Source organism: Leucopleurus acutus (assembly GCF_964270905.1).
Source record: "Leucopleurus acutus genome assembly, chromosome: 17".
In the NCBI taxonomy this organism is placed as follows: domain Eukaryota; kingdom Metazoa; phylum Chordata; class Mammalia; order Artiodactyla; family Delphinidae; genus Leucopleurus; species Leucopleurus acutus.
In genome coordinates this window covers 79,937,293-79,962,574 of record NC_139159.1, presented here as the reverse complement: position 1 = coordinate 79,962,574, position 25,282 = coordinate 79,937,293, and the positions used below count along the sequence as shown (strand labels likewise).

Sequence of the window (25,282 nt, the reverse complement as noted above, 5' to 3'; positions counted from 1 at the left end):
GGCCTCAACATCCATGTCCTGACACCATCTTGGCTCACATGGGATGACGGGCTTTGGGGACCGCACCTCCTGGTGGAGTAGCCAGTGACCTCTTTTCCTCGGGGCAAATGTAGTAACAATTTTCTCCTCAGTGGGCCCTCGCTGACGATCTCACTCAGCCCCCAGATGATGCTGTGAGCTGGACGTACTATTGTCATTATTTTGCGCAGAGGAAGACGAGCTGACGGGAGTAGAATAGCATATATAAAATGGTAGAGTTAGGTTTCAAGCTCAGGTGATTAAACTCCCAAGCCTGTGCTGTTTACAGGAATGTAATAGTCACCCGTCAGGCCCCTGAGAAGAGCCTGTCCCGAAGAGGGTGGGGCAGGGCCCAGGGGAGTTCCTAAGGGCGCTCAAGCCCTTGGGCTCCAGCGCACAGCGTGGAGAGGTTTGCGGCACCACGTTATGGCTGCAGCAGGTGGGAAATCACGTAAATGTCATCAACAGGGAGGTGGATCGTGTCCATTTTATTACTTTCGTTGGTTAATTAGTTCTGTCTCTCCTTTGTTTTATTTTAGTGATTGCTTTGAAGTTTCTAGTAGACGTCTTTAACTTACCACAACTAAATCTCTAAGTGCTAGTATACCACTTCATGTATAAATGTACGAACCATATAACAGTATATCTTCATTTCTCCCTTTTAGCTTTTGTGCCATTGTTGTCATACATTTACTTCTACCTGTGTTCTAACACCTATAGTACATTGTTACTGTTTTTGCTTTAAACAGTTGGTTATCTGTTAAAGGTGTAAATAAGAAAGAAGTATTTTATACTTTAAAAAAAAGTTGGATCATGCATCACTTTATTTCCATGTGCACCGTGGAATAGTACTTAGTGATATAGACGATCTACAGCTACACATACCAGCATAGATACTTCTCAAAATAAAGTTCTGATGTGTCTGCAGTATTTTATAATTTGGAATCTATCTATCTATCTATCTATCTATCTATCAGGTAGATGTGGGGTGGGGGATTCTGTTGTCTTGGGAAAGGCATCCCAGGACAGGCAGAGCTGGCAGAGGGTTAATGGTAATTTATTTTCCATGTCTTCATCTAGGGTGAAACGGGTCCAGCAGGCCCCCCGGGATTACCTGGAACTGTAAGTGAACTCTGCTTCTAACCCTTTCTCCTTCTGCACACATACCACTTAGTTATAAGTATCTTTTTAAGGGAGTTTGTCAGGTCCTGTAATCCAAAAATGCATAAGCTTCACTAGGAACCACCTTGTTCTTACTGATTGATTTTCGTCAGCAAGCACAGTTACTGTTTATTAGAACACTGGCTAGACGCTGAGCGGACATACCCACCTCTTGCCTATGGGGAAACAGAGGTCCAGAGACAAGAAGCCGTTTGTCCAGGGTAAGACTACAACACAGATGTACAGCCACAACTCGCGCTTCTACCCTTCGCGTGTCTGAAGGTGGGCGTTGTGAGCTCGGGATGAGTAGTAACAGCGTGGGCTTTGGAGCCAGGATAAAAGTGGGTTTGAATCCTGGCTGTACCATTCACCAGCACTGCGGTCTTAGACACGTTATTTAATGTCAAAAAGACTTGGTCTTCTCGTCTGTTAAGAAAAAATGTTATACCTGTAGCTATCTTGTGCATTTGTAGTGAAAATTCACTGAAATAATACAAGCTACAGTGCACAGTTTCTGGTACATAATAAATACTAAATTTAAAAAAAAAAAGAAGGCTATATAAATATGTGAATATAGTTTGCATTTTTTTTTCATGTGAATGTTTCTTCCCTGCCTTGATATTCTGTGCTTTGATCGGATGATTTTGGGGGAGGTGAACGTGGCCATGATGCTGGCCATGGCGGGGCACGTAGGGATTGGTCATTTAGTAGCTACAACAGGGGACTGCCTCATATGGAGGGCAGGAGATGAGAGAGCCTGAACACCCAGAAACCCCATTTGCAGTGTGACTAAGATGGGCCCTCCGTGGTCTTCTCTGTGTTACATCATGATGCCACCACTGTTTTCTCCCCACACACAGGCCCCTCAAAATGAGACGCAGCAAGTATTTCAGAGTCAAATTTAGAGTCAGAACTGGCCGTGTAACATTGTTTAAGACTGGTAATATTTAATGTCGGCACGTTTGCAGGGAAGGAGCACCGCCTTTTGGTGGGAGGCATATTGGTAACGCTCATTTGAGAGGTTACTTGGTATTAACATATCATAAAGTGTCTGTCTAACCATCAGATCAGAGATTCCATTCCTAGGCATCTAGCGCGAAGAATTATTTGCACTGTGTGTATTTTAAAAATCACGTACAAGGATTTACATTGTGGTGTTGCTTATCATGAAAAATCACAGGCAACCTGCATGACCAGAAGCAAAGAATTAACTAAGCCACGGAATGTGTGTATCATGGAATCCTACTTCATAAAAATTACACACACACACGTGCACTACGCATATGGCTTTAAATAGATGCCAATATTCCAGAAAAGTTAAGTAGCAAAACTAATTTATGAATTACGGCGCGTGTGCAGGCTAACACGGACTCCGCAGCCCACCTACGTGATGTCCAGCATTCACTGGCTGTGTGAACTTCATTAAGAAGTTTCTTTCTCTGACCTTCAATCTTCTTACGTATAAAAGCAGGGCAAAAACAGATAAAACTGCTTCTTTTACTGTGAGGAGTAGATGAGTTAACACATATCAACAGCCATAAGTAATGCTTGCTGTTCTTATTTGTATAACTCTCGTGCAAAGTTACGCATTCCTATACATTCATAATTGCAATTGGAAGTAGATACAAATGGGTCTAAAATATGCTAAACTGAAGAACAGTGTTTTCTTTTGGGGACGAGACTGGGGTTTGGAGAGATGGAGGGCACGGTGTAGGAAATGCCCTTTTTCTCCTCCTTGTTGAATTCATTGCGTTTTTGGACTAGAACCCACGACGTCCTTTTGTCCACTCACTTATATGTGAGCACCTGCTGTGAGCCAGACGTTGGCAGAGCCTCGTCAGGGAGATACACTCTAGTCCCGTGGCGGCCCAGACACACGGATCCTGCAAATCATAGTAAATGCTGTGAAGGCAAAGAGCAGGTGCATGGCAAGGGGCCCTCATTTATATTTGAGTGGTGCAGGGGGAGGGAGATCTCTGAAGACAGGACATTCAAACACGAGCTCTGAAGGGTGGGCTTGGTCAGTCAGGTAAAGGAGAAGGGAAGCGCGTTCCAGGCCAGGGGAGCGGCGGGTGCGGGAGCTTTGAGATGGGAGGAAGCAGGCCGCCTGGGAAGTATTCATGCAACGCAGAGGGACGGCCGTGCGGGGGCCAGTCCATGGGGTCCTCAGCTGCTGGGACAGAGAGTTTGCATCAGCTGGGCTCCCTGGGCCCAGAGCTGAGTCCCGCAGCCTGGCTTCCTTGTCACCTGCGTCGTTGCCAGCAGCCGCTGGTGGTGGAGGGATCCAGCGGTCCAGGCACGGCTCTGATTACTCGCATGGATTCTTCCGTTTCGGCCCCGCCATACCCTGAGGGGAGAATGTGTCATCCCATTTCACCGATGAGGGCAGAGAAGCTGGCAGGTGTCCGAGGTCACACAGTTTAAGGTGGAGGTGGCAGGCTTTGTGCTCAGGCTGCGGGACTCCAGCGTTCCCACAGCTAACCACTGTGCTTCCCGGACTTGATACCCGCTCGGGGACTTGAAAGGAGCACGGGATCCTAACTGTCAAAACTAGTCATCGTTAAAGGAGCCCTCGGGGCTGTATTCTTTTACTCGGTAAATCTGTCAGAGGTAGGTTGTTAACGTCGATTCACGTCCTTCTCATTTCTGGTTTCCTTTTCAGACGTCCCCGTTCACGCCGCACCCAGGGATGCCGGTAAGTAGCAGCGGCTCCTCGGGGCTGCACGGTGTCCCCCAGCCTGGCTCGCGATGTCCCCGGGGGCTCTGGGAGCTGGGCCCGGGCCGTGTCCTAACTCTCAGCCCTTGCGTCCCAGTCGCTGCCAGGCATCTGGGCTTCCCAGCCTTGTCCTGGCAGCCAGTGGGGACAGACCCTGCGAGGAACCAGCTCCAGGGTCGGACAGGAGGTTCCAGGGGCCTGGAGGCTGCCTGCCAGTAGCCAAGGGCAAAGGCCAGCCCTCTCTTTGGGTAAAGTTACCTCCTCACTACACAGAGAGTGGCTGGTGGTTCCGAGCAGGACAGAGTCATGTGGGCTGGCAGAAGCCCAAAGGGCAGAGCAGGCAGTTCAGTGGGTGTCTGCAGTGAGGGGCCCCGGGCCTGCAGGGCCTCGAAGGGACAGGTTGAGAGGGGCAGTTCGGAGGCCGGAGGGGACCCAGCCTGCGTGGAGGGTGGCTGGTGGAGGGACAACTTGTGGCTTCTTGTGAAGATGAAGACGCTTGACCGAAAAGGATGCTCGCCATGGCTGCAGCCTCCAGGAACCTTTCCCTCCTCTCTCCACGAGCAGCTCCCGTGGAAATAAGCGCGTTCAGGGGCTCTGCCTGCCCTGAGGTCAGCAAACGGCCTCCTGTGGCTCCTTTGCTCTCAGGGACGTGGTTCTCCCGCTGTTAGGACTTGACAGGCCGCACCACGCGCGGCGGCGGAGGGGCTTGTGTGGAGGATCCACCTGTTTCCACGCTTAAGTAGCTGTGACTTAAGAAGCTCAGAAGGACCCTGTATCTGATGGAAAAGAACAGAGTAGAGAGAGAGAGAGGCTGAGTCGGTGCCGGAATCACTGCGGAAGTGGGAGGATGATTTTGAGCTGCTTCGGAGGAGGAAGCGAGGGCGAGAGGGCCGTCACGGGGCAGCGCGGCTGCAGAAGTGCTGGGAGATGCGGGGGGAGCAGGCTGGGTCCTCTCCTCTCTCAGAGGAAGGGCTCAAAGGGACAAGGCGGCAGAGCCTCGAACGCGGCAGGTGCAATGCAGGCATCGCTGTGACCGTCCCTGTGCCCAGGGATGGCCCGTGGCTCGGAGGAGTGAAGCTCCTTGCAAAAGGCCTTCCTGGACTTAGCAATTGAGACTTGGTTGTCAGCCACGAGGCCCTGGCCGAGCCCCACCGTCTTCCTCTTCCAGGGCCACACGCACCTACCCGATGCCTCTGGGTCTCCCTCCCTCACGCCCACCCTGAGTCCCCAGATCTTGAGGCAGACCTGCACATCCAGCCTCTGCTTAAAGGAATTGCTCCATAAAAGATGATTTCCAAGGTGCTCCCATGGGAAGGGACTGAGAGAGAGCCAGAGGTCTGCCCAGCCTCCTCTTTGAATCGCAGTGGTACCACCTTCCTGCAGGGTCGGAGCTGTGCAGAAACCAGGAAGTCACTTTCAGATGCAAAGCAAGGAGCCTGTGTCCATGAAAAAAAAAAAAGATTCATTGTGGATTGTTGCATGAATCCCTCTGGGGCTGCCTCATTGCCATGGTAACCGTGTTGTATTGATGGTTCTGAAAGATGTTCTTCTGTTTGATTTCTCCTTGCTCCCAGCTGTGTGCCTTCCAGCCCCTGCACACGGGGAGGGGCCGCGAAATTTGGAGGGGCGGCAAAGTTTGCAGCATGATTAAGAAGGGGAATAAAAAGGGGGAGGAGGGCTGGAAGGAGAGACCCTCTTCCTGCCGCTCCAGGGTTGAGAAACCTTCTGGGGATGTCAGGGACCCCAGCGGGGAGGCCTCGAGGTAGCAGGGTGATGGCCGTTTGCGGAGAGCAGAGCAGGGGCTGTGAGATGGTGAGCAGGTCTGGAGATGTCAGAGAGGAGAAGGGAGCCCATTCCTTAGCTGGAGGAGGGAGGGCCAGGCAGCCTCAGGCTTGGAGACATTGCCCTTAAGAACTTAAGTGAGGCTTTGTAACTGGTTTAGAAGCAGCCACCTCGGGAAGGCAGCCTGACTCCACCCCCTCAGCCTGCAAAGCATTCCCAGACGCCCAGCCAGTGCCCTGCGTCTGCTGAGCCCAGAGAGGGGATTTGGCTGGGCTGACATCGCCAAGGGGGCATTTGGGGGGGAACGACGCTCCCGCATTCAGCATTCAGCAGCTATTGATGGGCACCGAGTGTGCACCCCTGCAGGGAAGACTCTGCCTCCTGGCTCTCAGGCCCTGGGTAGAAATGCCTTGAGCATCTTGCCTGTGAGTCCCCAGGGTCTCTCCTCTGTCCTGGCCTGACCACTCCTGGTTCCTGAGCCCGCTTCCTGCCACCCACTGTTCCTTCCCCCAGCTGGCAGAAAGCGTGTGCAGACTCCTTCCCTGTGCGTCACCCGAGTGCATCCCGTAAGCCCTTTCATCTTTGCAGATTGTATCTCCAGTGACTTGTGGACCAGACAAAAGAATTTTGCAAATCCCCCAGCCCCCCACGCGAACTTTTCTAGGAGGAAACCATGCTAGAAATAAGGGTATTGTTGTCTGGTGACTGGAGCCAGAGTGCGTTCTTCTGAGCTGGTGGGAAATGGAGATTCTAGAAGGAATGAGCTTGCAAGAGCAACCTCATTTAATCCAGGCTCTCCGAGGTGTACTGTGCAGATTCCACTCAACAGCTGGTGCAGAGGGAGTGACGCCCCCAGCCCAGGGCCGTGCAGGCACTAACTCCGGGGATCAGTGATGAGCTTGGGGGAGGGCAGGCAGGAGCCTCGGGGGCAAGGTCTCCAAAATCTGCCCACGCGTGAGTAGAAAGCGGCGTGGAACCTGCAAAGGGCAGTTGCTGGCGGTGCTGGCTTCTCCTCCAACGAAGGGGCATGTGCAGGACAGGCAGGTCCGCGCGGCCTGACCTGAGGGTGGGCTGAGCATGTCTGCTGTACTCTGCTTCCCCACCGACAGGGAGAACAAGGGCCCAAAGGAGAGAAGGGCAATCCCGGCGCGCCTGGGGAAGCGGTGAGTGCCCTGGGCTCTGCGCCCTGTGCCCCTGCCCCTCGCCCCTCACTCTGGGAGGCTGGTTAGACGGGACGTCTGAGGGCTGAGCGGCTGCAGCTCTGAACTGCGCACAGGAGTTCCCTGAACTGAATGTGGCCCCTTCCTCCTCCCTTAGGGGTCCAAGGACGCCCCCTCCGTGGATCTCAAATTATGCCCATTGCACGTGTCCATACCTCCCCCATCTGCCCGGAGCAGGGGTGTGACCTAGTCCATTGATAGGTTGTTTCATTTCAGGGATCACAGGGTCATCCTGGAGAACTGGGGCCTCGGGGACCCATTGGACCACCGGTAAGAAAACTCTCTGTCCACCTGTTGGCTCCTAGACCCGAAAGCCCCGCCAGCGCCTCCATCCCTCGCTGGCCCCTCTCACCTGGCATTCCTGGAGTGTCCACCAGGGGGCACTGCCACAGGCACTGCTGGGACTGTGAGTCCAGTGCCCTGGGGCAGAGAGGACCTCACAAAGCGCCCCAAAGTGCAGCCCCCGGGGGCGGGCCCCGCCTCTGGGGCCCAGGATGTCGCTGCTCTGTCGCTGAGGTGTCGGTGTCGGTGAGCTGGGCTCCCGCCACGCACTCCCTCCCCGACTCTGTGCAGCCGCGGCCGTGCTGGGGACCAGGGCTCCCCGAGGCTTTTCAGCGGCGGGAGGTGCCCTCCTCCCTCCCAGCCCCGATTGGCAGCTGCAGTTTACACGACACCTAGTGTGTGTTCGCGTCTGGATCGCATTTCCCTCAGTTTGGGCTTCGTAACTGGCTCTTTGTTGGGCAGTCGTTGGTGTTCTCTGAGAGTTCCGTGGGAGCGGCCCGTCTGGGCTCAGACGCCACGGGCCGCCGGCTGGCTGTGTGCCCCGGGCCGGGCTGTCCCTCTGAATATTGTTCACGTCAAGATAAAGGGCGGGTGCTGCTGTCCCGGGGGTGGGGAAGACGGAGTACGATAGCGGAGGCCAGGAGCTGTGATCTCTGCACCTTTAGACCCGCTCCCTGTCCTTCAGTTCGGATCACCTAATTCTGATGACGAAGGCGCCCTGACGTCCCGCATGGGGCCGAGGGCGGCGCTGCCTGTGGCTTCTCACCTCCCCGTTTTGTTTCCCGTGCAGGGTGCCAAGGGACAGGAAGGCGCGCAGGGGCCGCCCGGAGCAGCTGGGAACCCCGTGAGTCCTCCCGGGTCCCACAGGAGGGGTTCTGGGCCAAGCACCTGCCCCCGCCCGGGCTCCCCGCTCTGGGCGGAGTGTGGGGAGGGGGCCGGGAAAGCGCCGTCCACGCTAGAGGGCTGGCCGGGGCCGGAGCCTCCTGAGCAGCCAGGACCAGAGACGTGCCGGCCTCTGCCACGTTCCCAGCATCTCAGGGCTTCGCCCACATGCCAGCCCCGAAAGGAGTCTCCCGCACACACATGGGTGGCGCACACGTGGACACACGCAGACGAGTTTGTCCCTCTGAGAAGCACGCCCACGTGCACATCCACACGTTTGGAAACCGAGATGCACACGCACCGTGATGCGCACACACATAATGTACACCCGTATAAGGACGTGCACACATATAAATGCAGTTCCGGCAACTCCAGGAAGACAAGCACACGGGTACCCTCACGCGCTCGCTGCTCCTGGCCCACCTCCCTCAGGCCCAGAATCTCCGTGGGTCGGCACTCGTGCCCCTGAGCTCTGACTAGCGTTGCGTCTACCGGAGCGGAGCCCCGAGCCCAGGCTTCTCCGGGGAGCTGACAGACTCCCGCGGGGACTCCCGGGAGGGGCGGTGGCATTAGAGCAGCAGCAGTGCCAGGCAGGCAGGACCGCAGGCCCCACGTACCCGGCTGCAGTCTGCTCGCACGGCCCAGCCCACCGTGCATGTGGCTTAGTGGGAACGGGTCAGCCCCGGGAGCTGGGCGGCGTGGACGTCGCAGAGAAGGGGCTCGCAGTCAGCTCCTCCGTGCTCCCAGAGAGAGACCCGCCCGAGCGCAGCCTGCGGGAGAGGGAAGCCGAGCGCAGGGGCGCGGGCGGCAGGAGAAGCGCGGGGAGGCCCCAGTACTGGGAGTCCCCTGCGTCCCCATCTCCCTGGCGGTGACCCATCTGGAGTGTCCTCATCCACCTCTCCCGTCATACACTCGTCCAGCCACCAGTGTTCAAATCCACCTCCTCCAGGAAGCATGCCCTGATTCGCCAGTCAGATCCAACACAGGTACGCACACGCACGCATGCACGCACGCGCACGCACGCGCACGCACACGCAAGCTTTCCCCCTTCAGTGCCGGAACAGCCCCGGCATCTTCAGAGGGAGCCAGGGCGAGAGCAGTGCTGCCGAGGCCCGCTCAGGCTTCTGCCACCATCCCCACCGTGAACTCCCCCTCGGCCCTTCACCAGCGGTTGGTCACCAAGCCCGGGTCGTTCCTCCCGGCACCTTCTCCAGGGATGCCTCTTCCTGTCCAGCCCACGGCTGCCTCTCATGTCCTCTCTCTGGTCCCCGAGGCTTGCTCATGCCCTTACGGTCGACCTGCGTTATCCCGGAGCATATTTCTCTGCAACGCAGGTCTGCAGAGTTTGTCCCATTTTCGGGGTTTTCTTTCCCCCAGGCTCTGAGGATAGAGGCCAAACCCCACCCGAGACACGTGCATGTTTGGATCTGGCCTTCCTTTCTGCCCGCCCCGCCCAGCACACATTCCACCTCTGCCGCCTGTGTGCTGTGCTCTTAAGGAAGGTCCTAGGCTGCTTCTGTTCTCCTGTCTCCCACCTCTGTGCCGGAATCCCACTCATTTCAGGCTTGGCGAGTTGGGGTGCACCCGGACGGGAGGTTCATCTTATCTGTGGAGGGAGTTTCAGGTTAGAAACGTTTCCAGCAAATCAGGGAGAATTGAATAGAAGGCAGGTTTGGAGGGAAACTGGGGGAGCTGCTTATAATCAATACCTTGGGCCTTTCTAACCTTCTTTTGTCTCTTAACAGGGCGCTCCTGGACCTGTAGGTCCCCCTGGTTCCAGTGGCCCCCCAGGAAGTGCGGTGAGTAATCGGGGTAAGGGGAGAGGGCAGGGACACCAACACTGGTTGTGGCTCCACAGTGCCCATTTCCTGAGTTAACTCATTTATCCTCCACAAAACTCAGGGGTGTAGGCATCCTTACTCCCATTTCACAGATGGAAGAACTTGATGTCCCGACGAAGTCACCTAGAAAGTTACCAACCTGAGGTTCTCGGTAACTCGTGAGGTCTCTGGGTGGTAAATGAAGCTATGGTAACTGCAGAAAGCTGTGAGCATCACTGATGTTGGAATCAGCATCAGAGTTTGCCTTGGAAGAAACAAAATGAACCTACAGAAGTGGAAGAGGCCCTGACGTTTGGGCTGCCCAGGTTCTGGCCACAGCTCTGCCACTAACCGGCTGTCAGGCCTCCGTGAGTGGCTCCTGGAGGCGTCCGCTTTTTCATCTTCAAGATGGAGAGCGCAGGCTGTGCGGGTTCACCCTTAACCTCCTGCTGCACTTGACTTAGGGAGACAGCTTCCCCCGTGGGGGCCCCAGGGGTCTGCTTTAAGGACCCCAGCTTTAAGGTCCACCTGAACGTTGATTTCAGCTGTAACGTGTGCAATGAAACACCCAATGGCATCTAGTCAAGGGTAACAGAGAATTGTGCTCCTGAAGTAGATTGAGACCAGTCCTGTTCAGTCACCAACCTTTCTGTTAATAATCGTAGCCGTTCAGAGGACAAATGTGGGCATATGTGTGTGCCAGGCACTGTTGTAAGGGCTTTACACGAGTTCGTTCATTGACTTCTCGGGACCCTGGGAGGTGGATATTAGTATTGCCCCCATTTTATGCAGGAGAAGACTGAGGCACAGGGAGACTGAGTCATGTGGTTAGTGGTTGCCGTGGATACTGCTGGACCCTTGCCTGTACCATGTCACCCTCCCCACTGCAGTGCCAGCCACAGACTTCCAGGAGCCAACGTTGCATTCCTCTGTCTGAGGGTTTCCTGTGGCTTTTAGAGACCTCACTGTGCAGCCACATGACACGTGGCCAGGAGCGCCACCCACCAGCAGAGGCATCCCTGGCTGACGGGTGTATAAACGGCCCAGCTTCTCCACTCCTGGTGGAGCCACTCTGAGTGTGTGTCCTGCGTTGGCCCCCAGAGCCCCCAGCAGGACCGAGCTCCAGTTACACGAACGTGTCACTCCCTGCCTGTCCTCCTCTTTCTCATGTCCCTGCTCGTGCTTCCGTGGAACACCTGCACCTGAGCTTTGTCTCAAAAACTCAACCTCTGGGGGACCCTGAAGACACAGGTGGAGCAGGTCAATGATGCCAAGGCCGTGTTCTTAGGTCACCCTCATCCTCCCCGAGGTCCCCTCTGAGAGCTGCAGCCCAGGGCGGGCAGGGCACCAGGAAGCACATGCCTGCGTGGTTAGAGGTCTCGTGTTCCAGGTTGAGTGACAGACCGGGGAGGAGCAGCTGAGGCAGGCTGGGGGAGGTGGCGGCGAGGAATTTAAGCCGGGGTGGGGGGGGATGAGTGGGGACAGAGCTGTAATCATTAACTGAAAGGGGCTGATCGCCCTTCTCTGGGGGCGGCAGCACTCTTGAGCTTCACCTTGTCAATAACCCCTCTTTCTTCAGGGCCCCCCGGGCACCAGAGGCCCCCCTGGGAAAGATGGGGAGCGCGGCGAGAAGGTAAGGTGCAGTGTGATCTCTCTGCACACAGCAGCTGTTCTCAGCTTCTCAAGCAGGGAAGGAGGAGCTCGCTCTGCCCAGACCTGGTTTAGGACCCAGGGTCCGAAGGGCTTCTGAACAGAAGGGTGGGAGGGGCCCTGCAGTCGTCTTGTTTAACCCTCACAGCGGACCCGTAGGGTAGGTGGATCCCCATTTGACAGAGGTGGGGACTGAGGCTCTGAGAGATGAATTCAGCTCTCCTACGTCCTGTAGCTAGTGAATCACAGAGCTGGTCGGTCTGACTCTTAAGTCCATTTTCTCTCAGTTCAGCGCACCAACTTCGCCCTCCCACACCTTTGTGTGCACAGTTAAACCTTCCTGAGTTGTGAGAAAGAGCTTTGTTTATTAGGAAGAAGAGAGACACGGTGTCCCCCCAAAACGCCAACACCCCGGGGGCAGAGAGGGCGGTCCCATGGACTTCCGCGATCCCACGCCACGTCTCCCGAGCTCGCGTTTTAGGAAGCGTCTCGGAGGGGTACTCCTGGCTTCTACTGGCACCTAGTGGGTGGAGACCAGGGATTCTGCTAAACTGTCGCAGGACGGCACCCCCTTCTCAACACAGAGCGCCCGTCCCCAATGTCAGCAGCGCCGGAGCTGAGAAGCCCAGACTGCAGGCACCCTCTGACACCTGCATGTTCTCGTGTGTAAAATGGAGACACTGAGCACAGGTGGCAAGGAGGAACTGAAGCACTGATGTGTCAGAGGGCGCGGCAGAGAGCCGGTGATGGGGGCTGACGGCGGTTCGCTGTCTCGAGCCACCACGTGAGGCTTCGCCTCCAGGAACGGGTGTCTCGGCGTCTCCACGGCGCCCGATGCCTCCTCCGCAGAGGGCCCCTCCCGGCACTGCAGTGTCTGAACTTGATGCAAATCCCTTCACGTCCACTTCGCCTGAGACCTTTGAAAGGAGGGATCATTTTATCTTTTCTATTTTGGCAAAATGCAACAAGGGTAAATAACAAAATTTCACACTTTGGTGGGAAGGCTCAGTTTTAAAACACGTACTTCAGAGAGGAAAATGATTTACTGCAGAGAAAAATGATCCACCAACCTGTGGAAAATATCCTTAAGCGGGGGAAAACAACCTGGCCCATCGGGTTTCCCTAGATGACACCACGTCTGAAGGATTAAGCTCTATTCGGGGACGTAAGTGGGGCACTAACCACTTAGGAGGAGCTTAGAAGAGGGTTAGAAGAGGTTTTTGAGGACCAGTTGAGCAAAGATGAGAAAAGCTGTGAGCTGTTGGCTCGTTCAGCCTCAAGGGGGAGCCAAACACTTCTGCTTGTCTGAGCAGGAGCCTGGGCTGAGGTCCAAGACACAGGGCTGCATTTGGAAGGGCACTTCCCTCCGGTGCTCTGCAAAGTGGCAAAAATCCCGGACAGCAGGATGCGTCCAGTGGCTGGCCTGAGGCTTGTGGAAGCTGATCCCGCCCTGGGCCTGGAGACAGGTCCTCTCCATCCCTTGCTTTGCCCCTCCTTGGGACATCGTACCTCACCTCACCTCTGCATCAAATGTCGGAGGCGGTCAGATTGCAGCCTAGGCCCGAGAGAGCCCTGCCTGGGAAAGGGAGTTCCTGCCTCTCACGTGGTTACCCCGCAGCGTTCCACAACCAGGGTTGCTTCGGGGCTCCTGGCTTTGTGGTCAGAAAGGGTGAGCAAACTCCAAGCCCAGCTCCCTCATTAGATCCTGGCTGTCTGGCTCTCCCCACTTTGGAGCCCCGGGCTGTGTTCACATCGCTGAAAGTCTGTCGTGTGAAAAGGGATTGGATTTCGTCTGTAGAGCTGCAAGGTTGAATGCCAAACATCTGGAAGATTTCAGAGAGGGTTGGCTGAATATAAAGGCACACTATGTAATGGAACTGCCCAATAAAGGGATGAGAAGGTGGTGAGCTCCCTGCTCTCATAGGAGTCCAAACAGAAATGGGAGGACTGCCTGGAGGAGGCACACATGATGGTTTCCTGCAGTGGGAGGAAAGTTGGACTAGAAGACGACTAGCATCCTTCCTATGCCCATGTTCCACGTTGTATAGTTTGCTAAGGCCGCTGGAACAGCGTGTCACAAACTGGGTGCCTTAAACAACAGAAACTTACCGTCTCACCATTCTCACCGTGTCAGGAAGTCCTCAATCAAGGTGTCAGCAGGGTTAGCTCTTCCTGGGGGCTGTGAGGGAAGGATCTCTTCAAGGCCCCTCTCCTGGGATTACTGATGGCTCTCTTCTCCCCGCGTCTTCACGTTGACTTCCTTCTCCACATGTCTGTGTCCAAATGTCCCCTTCTCGTGAGGACACCAGTTCATACTGGATTAGGGTCCATGCTACCCTAGTATGACTGCATCTTAACTAATTACATCTGGAAAGACTCTATTTCTAAATTGAGATACTGGGGTTAGGGCTTCAGCATATGAATTTTGGGGGACACATTATACAACCCATGTTTCTATGCCCTCAGAAGGAGTGGGCTTTCTGAAGCAGGGCATCACCAGGAAGCCCACCAACCCCCTTCAGGTTGGTTCACCACTGAAAAGCTTACTCTCTGCATGTCACTGATCCTGGACACTGTCTACTTTTCCTTCCAGGGAGCAATGGGAGAAGCAGGAAGCCCAGGGCCAGGTGGCCCCAGGGGCGATCCTGGTGCCCCTGGGCTCCCGGGGCCACCCGGAAGAGGGAAAGATGGAGAACCGGTAAGTGTCGGGTCCAGGGTTTCTGTGCCCATGACGATCAGGCTGGAATTAGAAGAGAAAAAAAGAAAAGGCTCACTGGTCAAGCTTTGCAGAAGCGGAGTCATAGCCAGTGAAAGCAGGTGGACTGGGAAAGGGGTCTTGGGTGGGGGAAGCGTCTTGCTCCCGTCCACTTTAGGCCAGTGCAGCAGAGTCCCCTGTGGACTGCTGGCCGCGTGCCAGGCTCCAGGCCGGACGCTGGGGACACAGAGATGGGTGAGCGCCTGTGCTGTTGAGATGCTCATGAGACAGCCAGGCAAACATAACCGTAGCTCAGGCAGTCCTGGAGTGCACATCCTGGAGAAGGGCTTCCTGGTCTGTGTAAGTCTGGGGAAACCTTGCACAGGAAGTGGTATCTGTGCGAAATGTGAAAGTTGGAAGAAATTACTTTTTAGGCAGAACAGCACAGAGAGGGTGGTCCAGACAGGTAAACCGTATGTGGAAACGCATGAGAGCGTTGTGTGCATGGGGACTTACAAACGTGTTAGAGTGTCACAGACACGAAGTGAGATGTATTAGTATATTTTGCTGCAGTAATGAAGAACCCCGAAATCTCAGTGGCTTTCAGCCCTTAGCACTACATGAGGACACAGGGACCTTTCCTCTGTACAAAACAGGTCACGATGAGAGTCCCATCCACCTGTGGCCCCCCGCGGCACAGGGTAGATGGGTAATGCTCACTCATGGTCCCATGGTTATCTTTGTGCCGTTCATTCTCCCAGGGACTTCGTGGACCACCTGGATCACCTGGACCTCTAGGAACTAAGGTAGGTTTATCTAGCGAACTGTGAATGCCATGGGTTGCACTTAGGGGCCAAACAAAAGTTAATTGTCAGCATCTCTGGTCACCTCAGTTTACTTGCATGTTCATCACTTTCCACTTAACTAAAGGCTCTGTGACTCTGAACTGTGACATTAGAGTAGTTGCCATATAATTGTTGCTTAATAAATGTTTGCAGTGAAATCAAGTTGCAAAAGATGCTTTCAACCAGCAAAGCAACAGGTCTGTCTTGGATTATTAGTTTAATTGGGGACACAAACGATCCCCAAATTTCAGATGATTAGCACAGGGAAAGTTTATTCCTCATTCACAGCGTGATGGGAGCTGTTGTGGGTGAGGAGTCCTCGTCTACCTGGCCGTCCAGGGACCCACGTTCCTCCGGTCCAGTGCCATCCCTTCCTCTGGGACTTCAGTGTCTCCCAGAGCCTCCGTATGCGGTGGCAAATGAGGGAAGAGACGGTAGAGGATCTTGTGGAAGGATTTTGTGGGCCAGGCCTGGAGGTGATCACTCATTTCCACCAAGCTCCTGACACTACGGGGGAGGAGCGGTCGTCCTCTAGCTGGGCCCTGGGAGGGAAGGCAGGCACTTTGGCAAACAGCAGGCGTCTCTTGTTCAGTGTACCTGCAGCCACAGCTCAGAAGACATGACTTCACCCCTCAGGGAGTGTTCTTAAGGGAACTTTCCTGAGTGATTAGGGAAGTTTTCCTGGAGTTATTTTCACAGCGAAGCAGTCATTCATTGAGTCAAATGCATCCATTAACAATACACTTCTTATTTCATCCATTGCATATCCACTGAGCCTCTGCCGCGTGTCAGACCTGGAGGTGGGCTGTGGGGTGACAGGGATGGGTGTCACATGTTCCCAGCCCTCTAACAGCTCAGGAGCTGGGGGAGAAGCAGACTCACAAGTGCTGGGATAGAGGGAGGCTGAGGCACAAGTGAGCTCAGAGGAGCCTCCCGACCCAACCTCGTTTGACTGTGGAAGGCTTCTTGGAGGAGGTGATGTTTCTCCTGATTTTAAAGTGCATGTAGCCATTGGAAAGGGAGGGTGAGGAAGGAGTTCTCTGCAGGGTCCTAACGTGGGAGAAGGCCATGGGAGCGTGAGACAGAATGTGTTCAGAGTAGAGCGTGTGCTGTAAATGCACCTGCAGCCAATGAGCCATCATTTGACCAGCTCAAACGTATGAACTTAAGAACGCGTGTGACAAGGCTCGCCTCGGCAGCACAGATACTGAAACTGGGGCGATACAGAGAAGATTAGCGTGACCCCTGTGCAAGGATGACACACAAATTCGTGAAGCGTTCCATGTTTTTTGGCTAAGTGATTCTGTAAATAGTTAAATAAAATTTAATAAGTAAAAAATTAAATAAAATGCAGTAAAGTTTAGAATTTATGTACAAGAAGAATGTGTGTGACATAGTCAACGATAGACATTAGAATGTTTTTTGCTTTAGTTTAACATATATTCAAAATCACATAAATTAAAGAATTACTGTATAATTATGATATTTTTATCCACTTACATATATTTATGAAAACAGTTTTAAAAATTCTTTTTATGTGCCTTTGGTGTCATGGCCCGTCATCCCTAGACCCGCTTTCTGAGTCAACTAGCACTTTCCCAGATCAGGTCACCATCCGTCCCAGTCAAGTTATTGAAGATATAACACATTGGGAACCCGTACGTGCTGCTCTTACTGGAATTTTTATCTCAAGGCCCAGATACCCATTGTTTTTTTTTTATTCCTTTTATTCTATAGTTGTGTCTTTGGGATCTGAGGAACATAACCGCAGAGTATGTTGTATTTATTAGATGTAAAAGGCTTGTTTACAGTAATAACCAGGACATGGAATTTGAGGCCTCAGGAATAACTGCCGTGTCTGCGTTCAGCTTTCTTGCTTCATGATTTTTTCTGCTATTTAGGCAGGTGACCTCTGTAATTGTACTAAGCTTGCACTGATTGAGGTCATAGTAGGCTAACGTGCATTCCCCTAATAGTGATTTTGTAGTTCATGATCAAAGGGGAAAAAACGAGAGAGTTCTTTGAGTGATCTGAGCAAATATTTGGCAACTCCCCAGTTTCTGAAGAAGAAAACAATTGGAAACAACTTTCCCTGAATTTGAGGGCGTGTAAGATAGTTCCTTGTGCCTGGAACAGTGGGAGTGTATGGAAAGGAGCAGGAAGCAGGACCAGATTCTGGAGGCCCTATGAATTAACAGCCAACTGAAGGCGTGTCTCTGAGGTTCCGCTGTGATGCTGTGAGCCCAGTGTCTGACTGGCAGCGCTCCTGTGCTCTCAATTTCCCCCCTAGAGGAGGACCTTCAGGACCTGGAAGGAAGGCAAGGGCACCGGAAAGGGCACCAGAAATGGGAGATGGGGAAGATGGCTTAAAAGGTCCTTTTCTCTGTGATATTTCTGAGGTTGATGAAATCTTTCTCCCAGGCAGTTTGGGGAGAAATGATATAATGCAAATAAAAATAGTTGTCTACCCCTGCTTGCCACAGGTGCATGCTCTGTAGATGTTAGTGACTCCTATCATTAGATCGCCCTGTGGAGTCTGCTTCACGGCTGCAGCACGAAGGTGGGGAACCTGTAGGCAAGTTGCTGGAGAGCCCAAGTGGAAGTGGGAGAGGCAGCAGTGAGGAGTAGAGAGGAAGGCTGAGACCGCGGGGTGTGAGGAGTGCAGGGGCCTTGCCCTGGGGTCCAGTTGACCAGCCAGTTTCAACTCCATGGGACCCACGGTAAGTCGTGCTGTCCCTTTGGCCAAACACATCCTCCTATTTCAAATGTGAGTTGTGTAAACAGATGACCCTTTCAGTGTTAATATTGCATAATATATATTTGTAAGTTAGAATGTAGTTTAGAATGAAGGTTTCCCTAGTAAGCTGGGAAGGTAAATTGGAATTCAGGTCTTTAGTTGTAGAATGGGGGTCCCACGGGGGGGACCAGGAGGGAGGAAGGGGACACAGAGAGAGAGAGAGAGAGGGAGGAGGGAGCGTTCAGCAGTGTGCCTTGCCCAGGCGCTGTCCCTGGTTCCTGGTGCTGACTGGAAACCCCTGGGGATTTCAGGGTGGGTGCTATAGTGTATAAGGGTTTTCCTGGGCACCTCCTCAGCCCTTCCTAATTGCTTACAACTGCAGGAAGACTCTTAAAGATGCCTTTCCTTCTCTTGGGTGGACTTATTTCTAGCAAAATGAACAGACTTTGCCTTCATACAGAACTGGGTTAGGATCCCAGCTTAGCTACTTGCGAGATAGATGACTTAAGGGCCAGTGGCTTATTCTTTCACAGACACTCTCCCTTTTCTGTATAAAGGAGTAAAGCATAGTTAACCCCCAAAGGGCTCCTGTGGATAAGTGATCTCACAGCACATAAATGTTCAGTAAATGTCATTCTCCTTCCATGACTTCACACATCTCTTCCCTGAACAGTGTTGAACTGGCCCAGAAGGTTTTGCAGCCAAAACAGATACTCCAGTCAGTATTACAGATTACAGCTCACACACCCCTTTTTTCTCAATCAGGAGCCACCTTGCTTCTGCTGACCGAGCGTTAAGGTCTTTTGCCCTTTTCTTGAAGCCACTTTCTCAAAGTTTCAGTCCATTAAGCTGTGATGTGTAGTTGCTTGGGGTAAATGTTAGCATCACAAGGGGCCATAAACATACCAGGGCCAGGCCTGGCTACCCTGCAGCAGAGATCAATCAGTGTGACTCAGATTCTGGGCTGGGCTGGGAGAGGTCTTTCTTCATGTTCCCTCCTGGGTAAAAAGTTGATTTTGGTCAAAAGCAAAATTTAGTACCTGACAAAATGTGAGTGATGAGAGGTTCATTCATTCGGGCGTTCAGGAACTTGCTGTTAAAGGGCTATTCCAGGCCCTACACTGGGCATTGTGGATGCGAAAGCGTGTAGAGATTGTACCCAACGTAGGGTCGGACTCATTTTTGGTACTTTACAAATATTTGTTGGATTAATGGTTAAAGGAATGAATGGATAGTTTTCTTCTTCTTTTAAGACACACAGGAGTCAGAGGGTCAGACAGACAAAATGGGAGGGCAGTGTGTTAAGATTAATGAAGATGTATTCGAATACCTTCCGGAAGGCAGAGAGGAGGGCAGGCGGAGGTGGGTTTATGGAGATGGAATGATTGGGCTGAGTCTTAATTGGTGGGGAAGTGTTTGGAAGCTTAGAACCTGGATCAGACAACATCCCCACGAGGGGAACAGCTGGTGCCAGAAGCAGGGGTGTGAACAGACCGCATGGAAAAATTCAGATGCCACCGTTGGTGTGATTTAGCTTTCAGTGGTTAGGGTTTTGTGCTGCGCATGAAATAGAGCCTTGGGAAGAAGGGGGAAGCCACGATAAGACAGAAAGTAATAGGAAGAAGACTACATTAACCACTGTGAAGAGAAACTGGGGTGCAAAACAACATGGATATTTCTGACATTTTTGTGTGCTTAGTTTATTTTCTGTCTTCTGATTCGGCTGATAAAATATAATTATATAATACTTGATGTTATATGGTTTCTTACCTTGTAAATGAGTCTACGGAAGATACATGGGGATTTGGCAGAATGTTCTTTTTTTTCCTAATTGATGAGGGTCTTAAGGTGCCAGAGAGGTTGTGGCATTTATGCAAAGTCACAGGACCAGGTTGACATTGTTCTGTTAGGAATGGAGCTCGGGTGCACTTGCCTGATTTGCGGCAAAGCCTCTCTACAGACACCGGGTTGTGGCGAAGGAAAGTAGTGTTTGTTGCCGGGCCAAGCAAAGAGGATGGGCGGCTAGTGAGACCTGAACCCCTGATGGCTTTCAGACAAGGGTTTAAAAGCAACGGGAAGGTGAGGGTCGTAGGGTGTGCGATCAGCTCGCGGACATTTCTCTCATGGGCTGGTGGTGAGGTGACAGGGTGATGTTTGGGAATCTCAGTCATCAGCCTTCTGGTTCCAGCCGGTCTGGGGTCTACATGCTTGTGGTCAGCATCCTCTGGTGGGTGGGCGTCTTCATTTCTGCAGACCAGCTCGCAGGTGCGTGTCAGATGGTTGCGTATGTCCCTTGAGGAGGAGCTAGGGGTCCTGAGGCTGTTTCTTTGCTCAGCTGTTGTGCGGGTGACCGTAACTTCTCTCGCTTAACCGCTGGTCCTTTGTGTCTGCTTTCTCTCTCTTCCCTAATTGGTAACTGCTTGAGTCTGCTCTTTGGAACTCGGTGAAGGCCAAAGAAGCGAGGACACGACCTGGAGGGGGTTGTACCGGGGAAGGTACAGGGTCCCGTTCAGGTTCAGTCCCGCCTTTTCTTTGATACTCTTCAGTCCTGAGAGAAACAGGGGCAGGGCAAGAACGGGAATAAAGTTTGGGATAGAGAGGTTGGCCATCAACTCACAGGGGAACTGGATTTTAGGGGAGCTCGGTTTCAGTCCTAAGACTGGACTTGTCATCACCTGACGGCCAGTTTGACGTCTTCTGCCTCATCCTCTCGCTGTCACAATGCGCTGGTGAGGGACGCGGCACTGATCATGTTCATTCTTAGTTCATTACCCTTTTCCCACATTTGCCTTATTTCTTGACTTCCTACCTTCCCCAGGCACACAAATCAGATCTCCTGGCAGTCCCAGGCACCTTGTACTTCCCAGACTCAGCCATATCTTATTATTCTAAAGAAACAGAAGGCACCATCTGGGGCTCTGAAGAGGATTTCTTGGAGACTGTTTACAGAAGCGAGGGCGGGACAGAGGGATGCCGCAGCTCTCAGGACACGTCGCCACCGTCCACCTGGAGGGAGGAGGGAAAGAGACAGTGTTACCAGAGTTTAGTGAGAGGTTTGGACTGTGGTTCATCTCTTTTGTGAGAACTTCACAAGCCCTGTTTCGATTTCTCTTCTGAATTTAACACGGAGTATTGAAAATGGGCTCATGATCGAGTCATCTTTGGTCTTGGAGTCTGGACTGCGGTTTGCAATGAATAAACAACCAACACTAGTTGAACGAGTATATAACTTATCTACTCATCCAAGGAACAGTCATACTGCAAGAAAAACAAATCATCTTGAAGCGTGACTTTTCTTAAAGGTCCAAAATGTACAGTTTTCAAATTGAGATGGTGGTTACAGGCTAAGCTGATGATTAATAGGGTTTTCCCTTAATGCTTAAACACATAAACCTTAATAAAGCGGTGTTGCCTAGCAACGCCAGGTTCTACCTGAAATAAATGTGCTGCACATTATCTCATCGGCTCTTCATAATGACCTCCTAAGGCTGTTTCCGTCTGTCATACGAGTTAACTCATCCTGGAGATGTTAAGTGCTTTCAACGGGGTCACCCCCCATTTCAGTATCAGGCTTGGCTGCTGTCTGCTGACCTAACAGAGGTGCACAGTTTCTTACACAAAATCCTGGGGGCCCTGTGTGCTTCGGATTGAATTTATTTTGGAATTTAGAAAGGTAATAATTTGCAAGCAACATACATTGCATTTACCGCGGTGTGGAGGGCAGCCCTCCTCATCGTTAATATTGATGTAACAGAAACGTGTAAGTATCCACGCAAAACGAGATGTGTAAAGACTGTAAATAGCCTGTGTCAGTGCAAGTCGGCTTTGGCTGCCATCTCAGTTAGGATAAGCACTTGTTCTCAGAGGGGAGGATTTTGAAATTATGCAGAAGAAGGCATGACTGTCTCAGCATCCTTCTACAGCAAGTGGCAAAGCAGAACTTCTTCCCTTTTCTTCTTTCCTTCCCCTCTACTCTTCCGATCAGCGTCCAGAATGACAGGCACCTGAGAACAGCAGCAACTACGATGGCCTACGTGCATTGGCTGCTGTACCGGGCGCCCTGTAGGCACGATCCCCTAACAGGCACGGCGTCTGCGGGCCTGGCAGCTCCTGCTATTACCTGCCCTTCGTAAATGAAGGATTAAAGCTCAGGAAACGTGTCGCTCTCTTAAGGCAGCAGTGACTAAGGCTGAAGGCAGAACTTAAACGTGCACTATATTAACCGCCATGCATGAGGCAAAGGTTACATCTCAGTCGTTCTCCCCACTCCCACCCCCTGGAAAAGTGACCCACAAAATGTAGGTACTTGGCAAATTATTGGTGAAATGATGGATTAATGTATTGGTGATGTGGGCATTAAGCTGAAATGTGGGTACATGGTCATGGGTCCAGGATGGGGGCAAGGTGAAGCCTGGAGAAAGCGCCGTAAAACTTGGAATTGTGGTCACGTTGGGGGGGTGTCACATTGTTATAATCACATCTGGAGCCATGGTCAGCCCTGAAAGGGGCATGGTCACGGTCAGTGGCTGTGGTCCACGGGTGGTGGACTGGGTGGGATGATGGCAGCTTGGATGAACTTCCGGGGGCGCTCGGAATCCGGGCTGGGGCAGAAGTGCTGGCTGGAGAGTGTGGTCGGACGGTGGGAGGGGCGTAATTCTCCTGCACCCTGGCGCTCTCTTGCCCAGAGCTGACCTCTTCACCTTGTGTTTTCTCTTTCCAGGGGGACCGTGGTGCACCTGGGATCCCCGGCTCTCCTGGCAACCACGGAGACCCGGGCATTGGGGTCACTGGCGCTCCTGTGAGTCCTTAACCCCCCAGCACACCCTTGCTCCCTGGCACACAGCCAGCCCCTGCTGGCTCCCAGGGGGCCTGCTGCTCAGGCCCTGCAGCAGGGACACGCCCTTCCCGGCTAATCTGGTCGCGGGTCGTTGATGCCTGGGCCGGCCAGGCTGTAGGTTTGTCCACCGTGACTGACACTGTTTCTAAAACTTGGTGTATTTCTTATAGGAATAAGGCTTTTCTGGGGAGACCAAGACTTGTCTCATTCAAAGAGGAGTGAGAGAACAAAACTCACTAAAAAGTAAAAAGGAAAAAACAGTGCTGACTGGCCAGACTTTGCGAAAACTGAGGTATAGCCAGTGAACGTGAATTGGTTGGGAAAGGAGTGTGATGTGGAAGAAACAGCATGCTTTCATGTATTTCAGGCAAAAATGAGGTCATTACCCCTCTTCCTCCAATTAACGTACAGGTGAGAACGTAAGTGGAGTCAAGAAGGTTTTTATCTCCGAAATAAAATCTAGGAAGTGGTCTTTGGATTGGTGGTTTTGATGAATAATTCACATCAGTCTCCTGGGTGTGAGCTGGCAGGCTCCCTGGAGGTGGTAACTGTAAGAACCGTAAAACCTTTGAGCTGTGAGAGGTCATGAGCGTCCATGACCCCCAGGCCCCATCCCAGTTGAGGACTGCCATGAGCGTCTCAGCCAGCATACCCCGAAGGCCTCCAGGAATAGGAGACACTTCTTTCAGAGCTCGTACATCTGGGTTTGATATTTGGGCAGTTATTTCTGTAGAGAATAGACATTTTTTAGGAATTTCTTTCCAGAGAGTGTAGGATTGTGCTTGTCTGTATCTTCTACCGCTGCTTCTAATTCTTCCCTTTGTACCACAAAGAGCCCACCTCCCCCCCCTCCATCCCCACCCCTGTTACTGAATGATGACTTTCAGAACTGAAGACCAGTTTTCAATCCTGGGCTTTTATCTTCTGTTTAGTCCCTTCTTTGCTAAGGACACGGTGCCTGAGTCATGCGCCTTAAACTTGCGTTTGCTGGTTTTTGGCAGCCACGTTGTCTCAGTCTGTTTGGGCTGCTGTAACAAAAATTCCTTAGACTGGGTGGCTTAAACACAACAGAAATTTACTTTCCACGGTACTAGAGGCTAAGAAGTCCGAGGTCAAGGTGCTGGCGGATCCAGTGTCTGGTGAGGGCCCGCTTTCTGGTTCATAGATGACTATTTTTTGTATGTCCTCATGTGGTGGGTGGAAGGCGTCAGGGGGTTTTCTGAAGTTTCTTTAGAAAGACTAATTCCATTCATAAGGGCTTCACCCTCGTGACCTAATCACCCCAAACCCCTATTTCCAAATACCATCGCACTGGGGGTTAAGGTTTCTTTGTATGAATTTTGGGGAGACGCGAACATCAGTCTGTAGCACTTGTCTCACTGTTATTTAAAGGAAGCGCCAATACCCAGTGGTTTTCAGACACTGTTGCTAAGCCTCTTAATATCCAAACTGCGCATGTATCAGTGTTGATATCGTTGGGATCATTATTATCTTAACCCAGAAGCACAGTCTAGCTTCACCCCCGTTCAGTGTAATCTGAATATACACTGGAGCAGTCCATGACCCGGTCTCTGCTTGGTTTTGCGTTCAAGAAATAAAGTGATCCCATTCATTCCTCATCTGTCTCTCAAAGAATCTGAGAGGAAATCCAGTGTATCACCCACAGTGCCACTTGTTAAATTAAAACCCCCTTTTCTCCCCCCGGTGGTGCTCTTACACCCCAGGGCTGGTCTTGGGCCCCTCACTTTGTCCCTGAAATTCCCCGGGGCACTGTCTTCTCTGACCACCCCCTTCCCAAGTGCGCCTCGTACCAGAAATGACCACGTCACTTCCCCTCCAGCCCCCAGCAACGGGGCGACCTTCAAGGTGGTAGGAAGACCCGTGGCCTTGTGTCTTCCTAAAGGTCCCCGGAAACCAGGGAGAAAGCAGATGGTATCCTCTTGGAAATGTCCAGTTTTAGTCTGTTTTTCTTAGAAGAGATTCTCCGCTAAAATTTCTGATGAACAAAACCCTCTATTGCATCCGTTTTGTCTTTTGTCTTTGGCTGTTTTTTTTCATCTGCTGGTGGCCAGGAGGAACAGCGTGGCAGAAGGTGTACTGAAGAGACAGCGCTCAGGCCTCCTTCCTTCTGAGATCCCGCTTTTCACGGGGCGTGCTCTGTTAGAATTAGCGTTCTGAATCATGCGGGAAGTAGCCCCTTAGGAGAGAAACGGACTGAAAGGGGAACCGCAGGGCTGTAAGCTGGGTGGTCCCTCTGTCATTTCACGGGTCTTCCCATGCCCCGTCCGCTCCCCAGGAGTCATCATATCAAGCCCTTAGTCAGAAAGCCAGGCAGCAGAGGCGGGCGCTCCCGCCCCACCTCCCGCTTCAGAGCCATGAAGTCTCCCGGGAAATACGTTACTACCCCAGTGATTCCACCTGAAAGGTAATTGGCTGCTTCCAGCCAAGAGGCCGAAAATCAACTATGCAGTGTCCTCCCTCCGCCTCCGTGGTGGGGGCAGCGCTACTGAATTTTCATGAATTCTGTCTCTGGCTGACGCTCCTTCCTAATGGCCTGGCTGTCGGTAATGAGGGCTCAGGGGTGTGTTGAGAAGCGGGTGTGCGGAGAAGGTGGAGAAGGGGTGCCGACAGGCTGTG

The 25,282-nt window shown here is 52.5% G+C and overlaps 1 protein-coding gene across 1 annotated transcript in view; it reads left to right on the top strand.

The window, feature by feature from the left end:
* The window catches only part of COL22A1 (collagen type XXII alpha 1 chain), a gene marked incomplete at its 5' end in the record, with an annotated part of 247,097 nt that overhangs the window by 153,497 nt on the left and 68,318 nt on the right, over nucleotides 1-25,282 (top strand). Inside the window, 10 exons of the mRNA XM_082858984.1 lie at nucleotides 1,099-1,140; nucleotides 3,842-3,874; nucleotides 6,787-6,840; nucleotides 7,114-7,167; nucleotides 7,970-8,023; nucleotides 9,807-9,860; nucleotides 11,461-11,514; nucleotides 14,125-14,229; nucleotides 14,988-15,032; nucleotides 22,529-22,606. Of these exons, the coding sequence (XP_082715110.1) occupies nucleotides 1,099-1,140; nucleotides 3,842-3,874; nucleotides 6,787-6,840; nucleotides 7,114-7,167; nucleotides 7,970-8,023; nucleotides 9,807-9,860; nucleotides 11,461-11,514; nucleotides 14,125-14,229; nucleotides 14,988-15,032; nucleotides 22,529-22,606 (573 nt within the window). The remainder of the gene's footprint in view (nucleotides 1-1,098; nucleotides 1,141-3,841; nucleotides 3,875-6,786; nucleotides 6,841-7,113; nucleotides 7,168-7,969; nucleotides 8,024-9,806; nucleotides 9,861-11,460; nucleotides 11,515-14,124; nucleotides 14,230-14,987; nucleotides 15,033-22,528; nucleotides 22,607-25,282) is intronic.